This window comes from Parasteatoda tepidariorum, chromosome 4 (assembly GCF_043381705.1).
Source record: "Parasteatoda tepidariorum isolate YZ-2023 chromosome 4, CAS_Ptep_4.0, whole genome shotgun sequence".
Classification (NCBI taxonomy): domain Eukaryota; kingdom Metazoa; phylum Arthropoda; class Arachnida; order Araneae; family Theridiidae; genus Parasteatoda; species Parasteatoda tepidariorum.
The window spans coordinates 74799164-74816565 of NC_092207.1; the positions used below are offsets into that span (position 1 = coordinate 74799164).

Genomic DNA, 17402 nt, shown 5'->3' on the forward strand with positions numbered 1-17402 from the left:
TTTTAATAGATTTAATTTTTTATAATTTTTGTACTTTTTTAAAACTTTTTTTTGGATATTTTTACTTCTTTAAATAAATTTATGATGATGCAAGGGAAAAATTCTGCTATTCATTTATTCATATTCCACCTATCCTCTAATTCTCAATTTTAAAATGAGTCTTATATTTTCTTGTAAAACTCCAAGTGTACTTCAGTCACTAGACACAGGATCGTTCGTTTTCTTAAAATTAATGACAGATAGTTGTTATAAATAAAATCATAGCGTTATTGGTCGAAAATGTAGAGAAAAGATACTAAGCCTACTTTTTGGATGCTCGCCGTTTGAGGCAATCAAATTAAATCACATCCAAAAATCAAATAAAAAAATGCATTCAAATAGTTATTTTTTTCCTGCCCACATGTGGAATGAGACAGTGCCTTATTACTAAATAGAACTAAAGATTTTCTATTACTAAATAGAACGTGTACTGTAAACTATAAATACGAGATGCAATTTTCCAATCCAGCTATCTTTAACGACCCATTTTCTTTTATGGCATTTTCTAATAAAAATAAACTTGATTCGTGGATCTTTTTTGTTCAGGAGACAAATTTTTAATAGAAATAAAAACTTGCATTATAATTGGGACAACTAAAAGGAAAGTGTGCAAAAGAAAGAGAGAGTCGTTAAAAGCCGCTGGATCGTAAATTAGCATACGAGATTAGCCTAAATGATGCACCAGGTTACAAAGGATTGTTTACTTACAAGTAGTATACGTCATATAGAGACAGAGTGGCTCAAGGGATAGGGCGTGTGCCTCTAAATGAGGTGCCCCGGATTCGAATTTCAGCGATGGCAAGAATTCGAATTCCGCACCCGGCTGGCATCGACCACAGTGCTGACCTAAAAATATCCTCAGTGGTAGACGGATCATATGTTAGAATGCCCTTGCCATCAGACTAACCGTGGAAGAGTTTCGTGGTTTCCTTCTCCACACAACGCGAATGCGGGTTAGTTGCATCCCAAAGTCTTCCACAAAGACGAATTTTTCCCTATACGTGATCCAGGAGTTCCCTTGTCTTCTGGATTGGGTTCAGAATAACAAGACTACAGAGTTCAATTTTTCTAAATTGGATTTGCTATTTAAAGATGGTTATAAAATAAAATTAAAAAGTGTACGATATACAAAGTTAAGTGGTCCTCGGTACATAGACATATCAAGTTTATCGTACAATTTTCAAATGTTCAACGTGTATATCAATGGTCAACCAGTGCGTATCCCAATGGTATAAAAGTTTTGTCCATGCATTTACTAAATAGCGCGTTACTATCTATAACCATCAAAGCAGCGCCGATGCGTTTCTGATGTGTTGTTCTCGTAGGGGGGGGGGGGNGGGGGGGGGGGGTACATTACTTATGATTTACAAAGTGAAATAGTAAAAGACATTTTTGAACTTATTAAAATATTTCTCGTCTCGCTTAATAAGCATTTTCTGGAAGAAAATTACAGAATTTTCTAGCAACATTAACTCAATTAATAGGGGAAAAAATGCTGTTACCACTTTTATGCTAAGTCTAGAAAAATACATGGCCCCTCCAAACAAACATTCGCGTATATTTTTTTGTTAAAATTTTAAAACTACAATGAAAACAAAACTACAAGACAAATCTCTCTACGTAAAATTGTGACAATTGACCATATCAAATATAATTGTAAATATGAATATAATTTATTTTAAAGTGACTTATTTCTCTTTGTAAAGAAGAGAAAAACTTTAGAAAATATATTTTCGTTAAAGAAAATTTAGCTCGCAGCTAATTTTTGTAGCAATTTCTGAAAAGAATTTTAAATATTCCTTAACTTTCACCGGCCTTCACCTCAGTGGTTGTTTGCTGCTCTGATAATTGAGATGAACAACTTCTGTTGGTATGATTGCTGTTTTGATATTTATTGACCTTTCATTCATTGACCATTCCTTCAAGGTGAAGGGAACTTGGTTCAGTTGATTTCTGTAATTTTCTGACCTTCAGAAATATTGTATAACTTAGTATTATATCCAGAGACAGCTTTAAAAATGCAATACCAATAAAAGTGCCCTGATCAAAGCGAATAGTCTTATTTTTAGAAAGTGCAGGATGGCGTTATATTGGATGTTGATTTTGGTCTTGGGTTCAGCTTCTGTTTCTTTCTCGCGCAATTCTGTAAAAGATGAGGGGGTACATTCTTGGAAGAATTTCTTGGGTGAAGCCAAATCTAGTACCTCTGCAACTTTAAAACTTGTCCTGCCTCATCTTCTACGTAGTCTTAGCTCATCTAACGTGACTTCTAAATGTGAGAAAAGTATGATGATTTACATAGTGCATCTGTCAAAATGGAAGCCATGGGCTATTCGAAGTAAGTGGGTCAACTTGAAACTCTATTGATTGAATTAGGGTATTGAGACAACTTTTTACCAAAAAATATTCGTCGAAATTTTTGTTTATATTTAAAATTATACTTCGGAAAACACAATGTTTGAAGCACCGATTAGGAACTTATAAACTCATAATTTAATAGTAATTTTTAAAATCTAACTAATTTTTATAAAAAAAAACTAAATAATTATTTTAAAATAATTAACAAAAGAAAAAACCTTGTCCAGTCTTTGAAGACCACATTTTTATATTGCGTAGAAATTCTTTCTTACATAAAAAATTAACGCTTACTAATTAATACTTAAATTTCTATTTCAGGGGGCAACAAAAAACTGAGATGATAAAAAGTGATCAGGTATAAGCATGAGCGCTTATACGTTTAAGTTTCGAAAATACGTTTATGATTATATTTTAGAAAAATTAAAAGTGAGCTATAATTTGGACAGAAATAAGAGGTTAAAAGCGTTCTGTATTTTTGTTTTAATTACAGGACAGTTCGTTTTTCTTAGAAGTTGAGGCCAAAAATTCATAGTTTAAACCCGTTGACGATTTTAACGGTGATGCAACGAAAAAGTTTTATCGGTTCTGTTATTCTGAAACAAGGCTAAACTAGATCGCAACTTTGGGTCTTTTAAGAACGCTAACGCTAGAATTTTTAAACTTAAACCTTTGAATCAGTTGTAGTTTGCAAATTATCTAAAGATGATTTGGTTTCAAAGGAACGAATTAAACTCATTCGTTTTAACGAATTTATTATCATTGTTTTTTTTATTTTTTCTGATAGCAGATTTTATTTTATTTCTTTATCTGATTTTTATTCAGACTGATAGCGATCTGTGTTTCACGTTCATTTAAAAAATGTAGAAAACATATTTGTTTTTGAATTCAATGATATGAATTAGTATAAAATAAAGATAAAAGTAAAAACAAAGTTTACTTCTTTAAATATTTTTTTTAAATTCAACTAGTAAAGCTATAACTGTAGCTCAAGATGATATTTTATCAAAATTATTAATGTTTTGTAATAGTATTTCGAAAAAAAAATTATTTTAAAAAGAACTAAACACACTAAGAGTTAACACTTTAAATCAAATGACTAAAAGTTTCGATTTAAATTGTAATTTCAACGCCTTCATTAAAAAAAAATTCTTCCTAGCCCTTTTTTAATATAATTTTCAGTATTCTTTTTTAAATTTAAAACAGCAGTGATTTTTAAGAAACTATACATTTTCATGAATATGTTCTAAAGACTTATCTTAATATACAGCAGAGTCATGCATTATTTACCTTTGTAAACACTGTTTTAATATATATCTATATAAAACAAATTTTAGTCTAGTTTGAAAACTTTGCAAATATTTTTTTAGTGTTAATAAATGCTTCACATGGGAATGGTAAACTCTACCATTGTTTAAATTTAAACAATAATAATAAACCATTTTCTAGTTTTAAATATATATATCTAGTTTTAAATGTATATATCTAGTTTTAAGCTTATAAGCTGTATATTATGGCGTGTGTTACTCAGACTCGAATGTAATAAAATAATTTTTGTAATACAATATGGAGTTATAGTCGGGAACACCAAAGTTAGTGGTTAACCATTAAATTAATTGAATGGTACAATTTCTTTCTTTCAATATAACACAAATGTACTCAGCCATAAAAATTGTTTATAAAGAATCTTAAAGATTAGGTGCAGGGTAAAAAAATTTCTTAAAGTGCTTAAACTAAAAAGAGAAACAAAAAAGAAACATCTAAAGAACATCTCGTGGTTCAAACAGTTCAGATTAACGCCACAATGTCGGTCAAAGTTACGCTCGTTACAGTATTAAAAAAAGATTTCGAATGAAAATATAATGAGTCATTGAGTATATTTTCAATAGTTAAAGGTATGATTATAGTAGTGTTTCGCAATAAAAATATTTAAAAAGTACAATGCAGTATTTGTAATTTTGATTGGAGACATTGAATTTTTTTTGACTCGCAAAGTGGTGCGGTAATCCCCAAAATGGTTGAGAACCTATATTTTTAACTATGAGGTAGTTTCGCGGAGTACTGAAATCTTAATTACCTATTTTTTAACCACTTGCGTTTAATCACCGTTTTTTAATGTGAGGGAAAGGCTGTCTTAATTTAACCTTTTTTTCCGAGCTGATTTATTTTGGGAGATAAGGTTCGATTTCATCACTATATAAATTCGTAATGAAGGTAAAAGCTAATCAATTATTCAGACATTCGTCTGGTAAACGTGATATTTACAAATATGTTCTATATAAGTAATGCGAGAAAGTAGTAGTGGATTGCCAACTTGAATGGTCAAGGGCCACTCCCTCTATTAACTTATTAACGCACGATTTTTTCCACCTTTTAAGGGGGTACAACTTAGTAGAATCCTGAAGGAAAAGAAAAAGATTTAGTAATTAGTTTTGCAATTGTGATAAGCTTAGCACATTTTTTATAGCACGTATTTTAATCTTAATTTTATGTCACAATTAAAAATTTAAAAAAGTAGCGCTTTTACAATATTTATAACTCATTTCTTAAATTAGTCATAGCTTGCTGTTCTCATCAGTTGTAAAAATCATCCAAATTTGATTCCGTTTTGATTTTTCTAAACGATTTGAATGTAGTTTTCGTTACACGTAGAAGTTTTGAAAAATAAATTTTTTGGCGAGTTGGCAAAAAAATTTTAAAAAATTACAAAGAAAATAATTAAAAATTTTAAAAAAGGGGAAAAAAAGCTAAATTTTCGTGACTATATCAAACACAATTAAAAATCCCTACGTGAAATGAAAACTATATTTATTAAGAACATTAGGTCAAAATTTGAAGTAAATCGGTTTAAAATTGTGCTGGTTAGAGGTGCAATAAGTAAAAAAACAGTATCGAACAAATTACGTTTAAAATTTTGTAATCAATAATCCATACAACTAACTATAATGCATCAATGCTAGGTCCGTAAGATACTTCTGCTCCAATTTTTTCAAAGTTTCAAGTGCTTGTCTAGCACTTTTTCTTGTCTATCTACCTTCATGTGAGGCCTCATATATTTTTAGAGTAGCAGTCGAAATTTTGCTGTCATCTTCATTTTGATCACACTATTTGGATGCAAGGGGCCTACATTTATTTCCAATAGCTCTAAAACTGTCAATATTCCTTTGCAACTTTTATTAGAAATTATTACAGCTACATAAGTTGCAATTCCAATTATTTACATTGAAAGTACCATTAATTTATTTTTTCCATAAATTAAACAATTTATTTAAATGAAATAGTTAAAATGAGAATATTTTGATGAAGCGTTTTCTTCAAATCTATTAAACTCAACTGAGCGCAGAAGTTCAATTGTTCATACACAGTGTCACGCAGTGTTGTCACAGGGGGTCGCGAGTGACATATTTGCTGTAATTTTAACATTATTTCGAATCTTTAAAGAATAAACTATCGAAAACTTCAATAAGTTTTGTTTCCCAATTTTTCGAAAATTTTATAGAGTTGTTCCCCTTAAGTGCCTTGCACTTCAAGTAAAGCCATAATTTTGAACTACATGTGTCATTTTGTCTTAAATATTGAAACCTTTGGAACGAAAAAAAAAACTTTCAGATTTTAAAAAGTAAAAAAGACTTTTTTAAAAATCAACATTTTGACTGGGTGTCTCCACCCAAATACAAATGATAAAAATCAATGTATAATTGTTTTTTTTTTTACAAATTTTTGTGAATCTAGGGAATGAAGCGTTTGATCAAATTTTTAAATATTAAAAAATTTGTTTACGTGAGCAATTTATTTTCACTAAGCTATGGCTATACTTTATATTACTGTTTTGCGCCATTTTCATTATTAAATTTCCTGGCACTGATCACAGGCTTAACTATGTGTAACAGTAATCAAACTCACATCAGTTAAAAAATTAGAATATTACTCACAAAGTATATCCCGTGACGGTGCGATCTTCGGAAGAAAAAGAAAACACATTAAACTGAGTGAATATATTTTCTTCTATTTACTTCCACTTTAGATAATAATTATTATTTTTTTAATATTTGTAAAGTTTTACAGTTATATAGAAGTTTTTTCCAGGTAGTGTACAAGTATTTTGCTTAACCAAAATAAACATTGATAATAAGATCATGTTAGTTTTAACCTGTAATGGTTTAATTATTGTTCTAAAATTTATCGCAGAAACTGTTGAAATTTTTTAAGCTCCTTTTCTACTTTAAGAAATCCTGTCTAAAAGCGTTTATTAAATTATTTTTTAATAAATTAAAAAGAAAATGTTTTAAAAACTTAGCACGATTTGTAAACATGTGAGATGCTAAATATAAACCGCTCTTAGAGTTGTATGTATTAAAATAAATGAGAGCTTGAAACTTATTTACCTACATAATAACAGAAAATTCTGATTTAAAAAAATGATGCTAAAAGGCATGCAGAACTGGAAATATGTGTAGTTCTGCAACAAAAATTATGTATCTCAGACTGTTACAGTGAATGCCATACTTATGCTGAAAATATTCGTATAATTGTAACTACAATTATATTTTATTTTCATGCATTAAAATTTTGTATAAAAAATACTTAATGTTTTTAATTGTATTAAATTTTTTGAATCTAAATTTAATGTTTTGGAGAAAAAAATTTTCAGTATCAAATATAACTTAGGAATAAGTATACATTAAGAGTCGCAAATTTAAGCAAAATAAAATAAAAGTTATAGAAGGAGCGCTTCATCGTAGGAACTTGCAAAGCTACTGAAGGAGGACGACTTGATTAAAAACATTTGAGCTTGTACATTTATTAAGACAATTTTTAGGCTCAGAATCAATTTTTAAAAAAAATCCTTGAAATTTCATTTGGCACTAAAACTGGGCTAGATATTTTACAGGAGCAGCGATGACTCAGGAGATAGACCTTCCAATGAGGTGTCTCAGGTTCGAATTCCGGTGGTGGCTGGTAGTTACTCTCCTCCCAGCTTGTACCAACCACCGTGCTGACATAAAATATTCTCAGTTGTAGACGAAAATGGGTTAGAATCCCCGGATTGCCGTTGGACAAATTGTGGGAGATTTTCAGTTTTCTTCTCTATGTAACGCAAACGCGAGTTAATTCTAAATCTAGGAGATAGAAGGCATCAATTTAGTAGCCTGACGTAACGAAGATAAATTAAGCGGTGAAGGAAATATAAGAAAGATGTCATTACGTTCTGGCTACTAAGCTGTGCTGTGGGGAAATATACGAAAAATTTCTTGCTTATGGTAACCCGTGTTGAGGCCTTCTCTCTCATGGGAGACACTGGTTAGTTCCATTAAAAAGTCTTTTACGAAGACAAGTTTGCCCCAATACTTAATCTAAGAGTTTCCTTGTCGTCTGGGTTGGGTCCAAAATTATAAAGCTATGGAGTTGAACATTGGTAGTCGTAAAATAAGAATTGGCTGGCTCTTCTACGCTGGTTGTAAAGTAAAATATAAAACCATCAATACAATGATTCCTGACATTTTGATAATATTTTTGCTTTTACTTATTAAGGGAAGTATATATTTGTGATTCTTAATGTGCATAAATTACTTGCGTCATTATTACAGCGATTTTAAAATAATTGCTGTGGTTAAAGAATATCTCCTAGATATATATGTTGCTCGTATCAAGAATTTTTTTATAGAATATTTATGAAAAGTCTAGATTCTTATTTTTTTTTCTTCCCTTATTGTTTACTGTGCAAATGATTACAATTTTAACAGTAGTGTTAATTTATAGTGGTCGACTCTAGTGGTAAACTACCAAGTGGGATATTGGAAGGAACAGTTATGGATTTCGGTTCGTATGACGAATGCCTTAAAATAAGATTCAACGATTCCTCCTTGTCATTCAGAGGACAATACTGTATGGTTGGATATTCATCTCCATTAATTAGCCCATTTTCTCCTAACAGTTCTTCTGGGAAGAAATACATCGATTCCTATGGGTATCCTCCAGAATGGGTAAGATTTTAGTTTAAGTATAATTTTATTTACTTTATAACTTATCCAGTTTCGTTCTGAATAGGGATTGACTTTTTTTACAGGGGTTTAACCTAAGCACATATATTATTTAAATGCAAACACTTTTATAAAACAATACATAAAGCTTTTATAATTAATTTTTTTAGAACTGAAATTTAAAGGAAAAGAGCAAAGAGCAGATATTATTTAAATGCAAGCACTTTAATTAAACAATGCATAAAACTACAACTTAATTATTTTAAAACTAAAATTTGAAAGGAAAGAAAGATACTATGACTCCTTGTGCTCACGATGAGTCATACAAATCGTGTTAAGGGCTGGAAACAACTTATATATAGGCTGACAAATTTGCTCTTTTTTTTGAAAAAAGAAAAGTAATTCAAAGAAGTTTAAAAATAAAAAAAACATTTTATGAATTTATTTAAAAAAAAAACAATTTTTGAATCGTTTTAGAAAAAATTAATTTGACCAAAATATATATAAAATATTTCCTAATATTTAAGCATTAGTTTGAAGTATGAATTTAGGCAACAACTCAAATCAATTACCAAGTTTTAACTTAATAGTTTTATTAGAAGTTGAGAAATCTTGCACACTAGGCAAAAAAATTTGTATTAGGAAAAACAAATTTAAAGACAAAATTTAGAATGAATAACATCGTACAAAATACTCGTTTGTAGACAATTCCATTTTAAAAATTGGAATGCGTGGTATTTTTTCTGTTTTTAATGAGTAGGATTCAGTATATTTGTTGAAACTTTGGAGTTTTTGAGTATTATCTGATACTTTGAGTCAAATTGCTCAGAACCCTCTAGACCTCTTCATTCGTACTAATATTTCAAGTGTTATGCTGTGGTTTTTGCCAGAAGAACCACATGTTGACGAACATTACTAATAATTGTATTTTAAATTTTTAAGAATAAAAAGTCTAGTTTCCTTACCAGAACGCAGTATACTGTAAATTTCTATCTTCTTTCATCCTTAAGGCTGTTTTTCAAAGGCTCCGAGGTAATATGAAGTGATGCTTTTTTTGCGAATAATATGCTATTTTTATAACTGCTGTGAGTTAGTAACAAATTTAGCATATTAAAAGCCAGAGCTGTTTATTCTTATTTTGAAAATGGCACAAAACATCAATATGGAAAAAGACACAGTTTTGTGAAAATGAAAAACATTTGTGATCTTTTTTAATATTTAAAACTTAACTCCAATGATACATTTACTGAGCTCATAAAAATTTGCAAAAACTGAAAAAAATAGCAGTCATTTTGATAATTTTCATCTAGGTCAGGGGTTTCGAGCTTACTTGAAGCCTGAGGCCGCAATTAAAAACACCAATCAAAATGCGGGTCGCCACTTTATCAAAATTTTACGTAGGACTTTTTACGTTTGAAGGAACATTAAATATTACTGTTAGATTTACTTTCAGATACTCACATGCTAAATTATATACACAAAATACAAGAGCATACCTGATTATTTTTGTGTTTGAATAAATATTTTCTTGGATGCAAAACATGAGAAATAATTTTTTTTTGCATCGTTGGTATGTTAAATTTCACAGAAACGAAGAAAATAAGTTTCTTCAACGAAAGAAAAGTATTTTAAGCTCATATAGATTTTTTACGAAAATTGTCCGCGAAAAATGACTGCAAATATATTTTAGTTCGCAGGCCACAAAAAAAAAAGCATCGCCAGCAGGATGCGGCCCGCGGGCCGCCAGTTGGTAACATCTGATCTAGTTGGGGAAATGTCACCAAATTGGCGATTTTTAAGAAAAGTTTAATAACTTTCAATATATTTTAGTTATTTGTCTTTTCTAAAGCCCAAATAATTCTTCAGAGTAAGATTATATATATAGTTTAAAAATCATCACATTGCTTCATGTCTACGGCTTTTATTTATTTTTATTTTATTTTCCTTGGCTACAGAGCTTCGAAAGACAGCTTTAACTATTTTTTTTTTGAAAATCCTTATAATTTCGGCACATCCAAAAAATTTATTTACTTTTGCAGAAGATTGGTAAGTAAAATCTTCTTTAACTTCAGTTTATTTTTATCGCAGAATAACTTATCTAATTTATTGTGAATAATAATTTTCTTATTACAAATGTCCTCTTCCAGATAGCTAAGGAGATCATTAATGCTGGAGGTTACTTGAAACGTGTTGCATTTTGGCTTGGAACATGTGTTCCATCCACATGTTCTCAAGAAGATATGACGAAGCTCTTATCGCAAGGTATGTCAACTTCCACTATTTCGTTTTAATCAGATTGATGTTATTGTTGTTACGTCCAATCATATTTAGGCTTCTAATTTGATACTTTATTTTGAAGCGTTTTTTAAGTTGACTAGTTTGCCAAAAATAACACGATTAGAAAAAAATTATTAGCAAAAATTGAAAAGGAAAACGAGGCATGTTTTGCAAGCAAGGACCGTTTTGTTATGTACACAAATAGATGTCGCGAACACCGCAATGAGTACTTGCGTTGTGTTCCGGCATTCCTCGGGAACAACCGTTTGGATTACTGAACTGTGTTTTGTGTATTATGTGTATGATTATTGAATCGCCGACCCGTACGAGATACAGACAGTGAGGCATTCTTTGGTCGGCAAAAAATCCTGTCTGCTGCAAACATTGGTAGATTTTGCTTTACTGATTGGGAATTTTGCAACTCGATGCAGCTCAGATCAGCGCTTTATTGGACTCTTTCGGCTAGGAAGTTCTGCATCCTCCGCCCTGTAGCCCAGACTGAGCGATATTCATCTTTTCCGATATTTCAAACACAATTTCGCCGGTAACCACTACAATGATGACGAAGACGGAAAAACGGCAGCGACCTCGTGGTTATCGGAGCAAACAGGAAGTTCCTTTAAATTCTAAATCCAGTAAGGCATTACAAGTGCTTAAACAAACTTGGCAATTATGTTGACGCATAGAAAAACGTCTGTAGAATATGAAAATAAATTTGTTTCTTTAAAATTTTCCTTCGTTTGATTTTTATTTTAGAGCGGCTCCTACTTAAAAAAAACACACCTCGTATTATTATGAGTTTTATCAGCAGAGGAAACAAGACAATTTAATTTTGATAAACTTTAAATCTTGTTTAAAAGTCGTTTGTTGATGGCACTGCTTATTGAGAAACAGTAAGTTTTTTAAGAAACTTCTATATGCTGTAGTCTAAAAACGAAATTAATACACATCTGAGGAAATATTTCATCTGGAATGGTCTGTACACACAAAATTTTTTCATTTTATAGTAAGCTGTGCTATCTGTTGGAAAAAGCGTAATAAATGGAAAAACTTGGTGTGAAGAATAAATAGTTACCTTAGCAATTGACAAATTCTTGTTTTTCTTAAATTGCTTTTTCAATTTGACCGTCATTCGTAGTCGGTTTAGTTTTAAACCTAATTAGACCGAACTATAACTTAAAAACCACTTTATTTCTTAAATATGCCACTTAACCCATTTTGACATAGCATGACATATACGTCACGGTAATTTGGAGATTTCTTTTGATTTGAAAAAAGACTGTTTTCACATCAAGCAAATGTTTTTATTTTCAAATATCAAGTATTAGCTAACAGAAAAAAATATTCATTTAGTAAAAAAAAAAAATTTCTTTTAATAGACTTTTTGCGTCATGGTATACAAAAAAAAATCAGGTTTTAATGGGTTAATGTGTGTGAGATTTCTTTACATAAAATATTTGTATTAATATGAGCTATATTTCACAATTTTAGTTACAAAGCCATTAGGGATGAAAGTATCTATCGCTGATTGCCAGATTGAAAAACCAAACCCATGGCCTTACTCTGCATTCGTAGCTGTGTAAGTACCGTTTATTTTTTCTTCAAAAGAAAAAGTATTTTTTTATAAAAAAAAAATGAAAATCAACATGAATATCAGATAAAACAATGCGCAATTTTTTTGCAATATCATTGATTAAAATCGCATTATTAATAATTAGCAAGTAAAAATATTTGTTACAGGATGATTACATTATTTACTTTAATTAACAAGGAGCAAAATTTACTCATCGAATTTCAAAATATTAACCTCAATTTCTTAAAAAATTTAATGAACACTTATCATCCGTGTGATTAGTCACATTTAATAAATTTAAATCAATTCCAATATTAAGGATATTCAATTGATTAAAAAATAAGTTTTAAAAATAACCTCAATCAGAAGAATTATACATCCGTTTTATTTAACCAAAAATCATCTACTGGGTACCATCCTTACGATTTTTAATCTGTTGAAATAAAGGGTATGTATATTTAGAGAAAGTTAATTTTGTATCTGATTTCGCAACTTAAAATATTCTGCGCTTATGAGTCCTAGAACATGCAAATCCGATCATTACATCAAAAGTTATTCAGGGTTGTCTGTCTATATTTTTGCGCACTGTACATTCTGTAAGACTAAGTATAAAGAAAAATTTATAGTTTTTTCTTCATAAATTTACGATTTTTCTTCATAAATTACGTTAATTTACGAAGACCTGAATAGGCGAGCGTTCTAAGCGACTTTTCAGTGAATCTGAATAAAAGTAGCTTCAAAGCTTATATATTACTATTTTTCGTGCGCTAAGTAACAAAGATTATGCTTTGTCTATATTTCATATCCATAAGTTTCCAGTTAAGGAAATCTATAAATATCTGATTTGTCAAGACTTAGGACCGGCCATATAAAATGTTTGACCTTCAGAGCGAGCGAAAAAACTTATGCCTATTGTCATTGCTCGGCCATCGCTGATGCGACATGATCTTCTGGACTTGGTCTAGGGCTCTAGACCAAGGGGATAAGCAGCAACAACATAAATATCTGACACTTAAGTAAAAAAAATCATATCTCAGCATTTATCCAACTGGCATTACTTACAAAGTTATTGACAAAATGCCGGTGATACTCTTTTTTTTGTTTTGTACCAGTAACCAAACGCTGCATCTGTTGCCAAATGAGGAAATTTCGTCTCGTGGATAGATGTGTGTCAGTGTTCACCCTTTTGGCGTTTTAATATGACGACAAAAAAGGCTTCGTAAGATTACCGTTCACTCTTTTATTGCCAAATGTGCATTAAATCTGTTTTTATTCTAAAAATGAACTTGGGCTGTGGTTGCTCAAGGGGGTAGAATGTTCGCCTTTCAATGAGGGGAACCAGGCTCGATTCCTAGCGATGGTTGATTCGAATTCCACACTCGGCTGCACAGACCTTAGTGACGACATTAAATATCCTCAGTGGTAGACAGATCATGGGTAAGTCACCTTGCCATTAGGCTAAAACCGTGGAAAGTTTGTGATTTTCCTCACCATGTAATGTAAATGCGATTTTTTTTCTATCAAAAACTCCTCCTTGAAGGCAAATATTTCTCAATGCTTGAACCAGGAGTTCCCTTGTCTTCTTGACTGAGTTTAAAACTTCAAGGCTATGGAGTTGAGCCTCAAAAGTCGTAAAACCCAAACATCGAATCGGCTGCTCATGCAATGACTGTTATAAAGTAAAAAATGAATTTAAAGGTCTTTCACTTAGCACAATTATCCTCTGAGACCTCTGAAATTTGACGGCTTGGTCAAAATAATGTTGCATAGTGTCATGTTTATCTCTTTGTTTATCATGTAAAAATAGACATTATTTCAGTTATAATTCACATGGACCCACGTTGCAATGGATTAAAATAAGATATTTTTCCAAGAAATCTTAATTTTAATTAAAAATTGTTACTCAGAACAATGTTTTAAACTCTTTAACTGTCTCTTTGTATGACTCAAAAGTGCGATCTGTTTTGGAATTAAAACGAGGTTTAACATTTAAAGCTGCGCATCAAAATTTGAATTCATATGATAAATGAAACATTCAAATTGCTGTATTTAAAAAATTTATTTCAATGACCAACAATTTTATACTGTAGCTTTGTTTTGTATATCTGTATGATGACAAACTTTGCTTTCAGATGTTTTATGATGGTTATTGCTGGTTTATGCTTTCTGGGAACTACAGCTGATATCATCACAATTCGTCAACATTCGTATTGTCGTAAGTTTCCGGAAATATTTTTTAGTTATGAAATTATGATTAATAATGCTTTTAAAATTAGTAGTTTTTCATATTAGAAAATATTTAAGTTGTGATTAGTTTAATAATTCTAGTCAATTTACTCGTTGATTTCAAATAATTTGATATAAGATTGAAATGCTCGACAATACTGCATAATTTGGTGGTATTATGATTTGAAATTATTTATTACATGAGTCGATTAAAAATGAAATTTGTTTTATAGATTTGGTGAGATTTTTGAAAGCTTTTTCAATCTACACAAATACTGAGAAGTTGATGAGTAATATTCCTGATGGTGGAGCTTTGGGATGTTTTCATGGAATGAGATTTCTGTCTTCCACTTGGATAGTTCTGGGTCATACTTATTTTTTTACTGATACTTGGAAATATTTGAAATATAGTAAGCTATATTTAGATTATTATTTAAAATTATACACAATTTTAAGGCTTAATGAAGAGAGTTTAAGAACTTGAGTTGTTCTTAAAATTATATAGTTCCCGGAACATAATTTCTCCTTTCTTAAGTATAATTCTTCGTGGATTTCTTTTGAACATTTTTTTTTCTTGCTTACATCTCTGACATAATTTTTCTAAACATACACTTTAACAACTCTAAGTATTTCATATCAATTTTGAGACTTACTTAACTAGCTCAATAATCTCAAAGAAACTGAATTATAAAAAAAATCGAGCTATCCCGTCGAGTAGGGTAGAATCTTTGCCTACCACTGTTTGGACTGTGGTTCGATTCCCCGAGCTAAAGGTTCGGAATGCTGTCTTAGATTACGGCTCAGCTGTTTGTAATCTACTTTAATTCAATATCCTCAGTTGTTTCAGAGCTGGAAAATTCCACTTGTATTGGTGATAGGGAAGCGTGGTGATAGGGAAGTTGATTACTGTATCTATCTGCTCTCCTATCTATATTGTGATATTGTAGAGGACACAGGAAACCAGTATTGTCTTCACATCATCGTTTAGGATGAATTGTAGAAAGCGTAGCCCATTAGTGCAGCTCTAGTGTGACGTTAACAACCAAAAGCAAATTATTGGTAAAAATGTAGTATTGTTTTTCCCCCCTTCAAACAATGGTATTACATAAGGTAACTTTCTGTATCAAACTTTTCTTAAAGTTACAAGGTTACGGAGTTATTCATAATCGTAAACCCAAAAATGAATAGATTGCTCAACGCCGGTTTTGATATAAAATATATTAACCTTTTTGTGATCATATTATAAACTGGTTGGAATTTTTTCTGATGGACAACATATGTGGTACAATGAAAAGAAAAAAATCATTGTTGAAAAATAATTTAAGAATGAAAAATGGTATTAAATTTAAAAAGAAATCATAAAACATCATTGTGGATTATCTCTCCCCTAAGTCTGTTGATAAACAGTATTGTTAAGCAGACATTTAACAAAAAAGTGTTAGATGCTATTGTATATGGGAGTTCATTCCCACTGTTTTTCTAAGAAATTTTCAAAAGAGAATTTGCAGAGTTATTCTCTTTTGAAATTCTTTGCTGTCTTTGTATTTTGACCATTTTTATCAAAAAAAATTGCATACAGTCAACAATATCAAGACACTTTATGGTATGAAGAGTTCTGAGGTATATGTTATGATGTTGGATCCTCTTTTGTATCATTGACAGCTTTCTTACCCCTGGGGACACATACCTTTCATTTTTGATGAGTGACCATTGGAATCGACTTCCAGGAGTCCATCTCAGTTGAAAGGAATGTTTGCCAGCCTGCTTGCATTGAGGAAGGTCAATTGTTTTTGGCTACGCAGTCTGTGTTCCAATTCATCACGAAACTGTTCTATAGAATTTAGATCGAGGTTCTGAGAAAGCCAGTCCAGTTTTTTAACACCAATTTCCTTAAAGCATGTCTGTGCAGAGTTCAATGTGTAAATAGAGTTTATGCCTAAAGCAAAGGGAAGTGCTCCTTCCCCGAAATTCGGTAATGGAATTGGGAGAATGTCCTCTTACCAATCAGAATTCTTTTTTAGTAACAGGAACTAAGGGACCCAAACCAGACAATGAAAACACCTCCATATTTTGAAACCTTTGTTTGTTAATAATTTTGCTGTTTTTGACTGGATATTGTAATGTGTGAAATTTGATGTATCCTAATCCACTGAGTCAATTTAATTTCAATTTTTGAGAGCCAATTTAAGTGTAGGAATTCTAATGCATTTTTTATTCGCTTTAAAATTTTAAAAAGTTTATTTTTTTCTTTCTTGCTGTATCATGTAATTAAGGAACTCAAATTTAGGTAAACTAATTTCTATTGTTCATTTCTGAAAAACGAATTTTCATTTCGCAGCATTTTATCGTTGAAATGCATGCAAAAAACTTTAAAAAAAAATGCAAAAATTACCTTTTTTTACTTTTTACGAATCCTAAAAATATCTAAAACTTCTCACCATTTTCAATACTGTTTAAAATTTTATCAATCTGTATCACTAAATAATTGTGAAGGAAATTCATAATATTTGAATGAATTATTTTTCCTATATTTTAGTTTTTTATTTAAGATTTTATATTGTCTGTCATATCTTTTTAGGAAACTTATTAGGATTTCAAGCAATCTTTAATCATAACTTGCCTCTAGCTATAATTGAAAACTTTACTATACCCGTTGGATCCTTCTTTTTTATGAGGTACTTTTTCTCTTCTTATCAAAACTTAAGGTCAAAATTTGAAGAATTGATAGATCTTGCCAAAACAAGCAATATTCACCGTACAAAGTGGATTCGAAAGGAAACGAATGAGCCACGAAAAGGCACCTCTTCAAAGAAAATCGAGAATACTGCATACTTATACCGATGAATAATAAAGAACAAGGAATCCCTGTAATTAAAAAGTTTACAAATTTATATCTGCGCAAGCGCAGAATATTGACATTACTTCTTTAGAATTAAACTACGGATGCCATA

The 17402-nt window shown here is 30.7% G+C and overlaps 1 protein-coding gene across 1 annotated transcript in view; it reads left to right on the forward strand.

The window, feature by feature from the left end:
• Window positions 1–17402, forward strand: part of LOC107455632 (nose resistant to fluoxetine protein 6) — a 42195-nt gene that overhangs the window by 11106 nt on the left and 13687 nt on the right. Inside the window, exons 2-7 of the mRNA XM_043048458.2 lie at window positions 8155–8378; window positions 10523–10637; window positions 12144–12231; window positions 14358–14440; window positions 14685–14861; window positions 17030–17126. Of these exons, the coding sequence (XP_042904392.1) occupies window positions 8155–8378; window positions 10523–10637; window positions 12144–12231; window positions 14358–14440; window positions 14685–14861; window positions 17030–17126 (784 nt within the window). The remainder of the gene's footprint in view (window positions 1–8154; window positions 8379–10522; window positions 10638–12143; window positions 12232–14357; window positions 14441–14684; window positions 14862–17029; window positions 17127–17402) is intronic.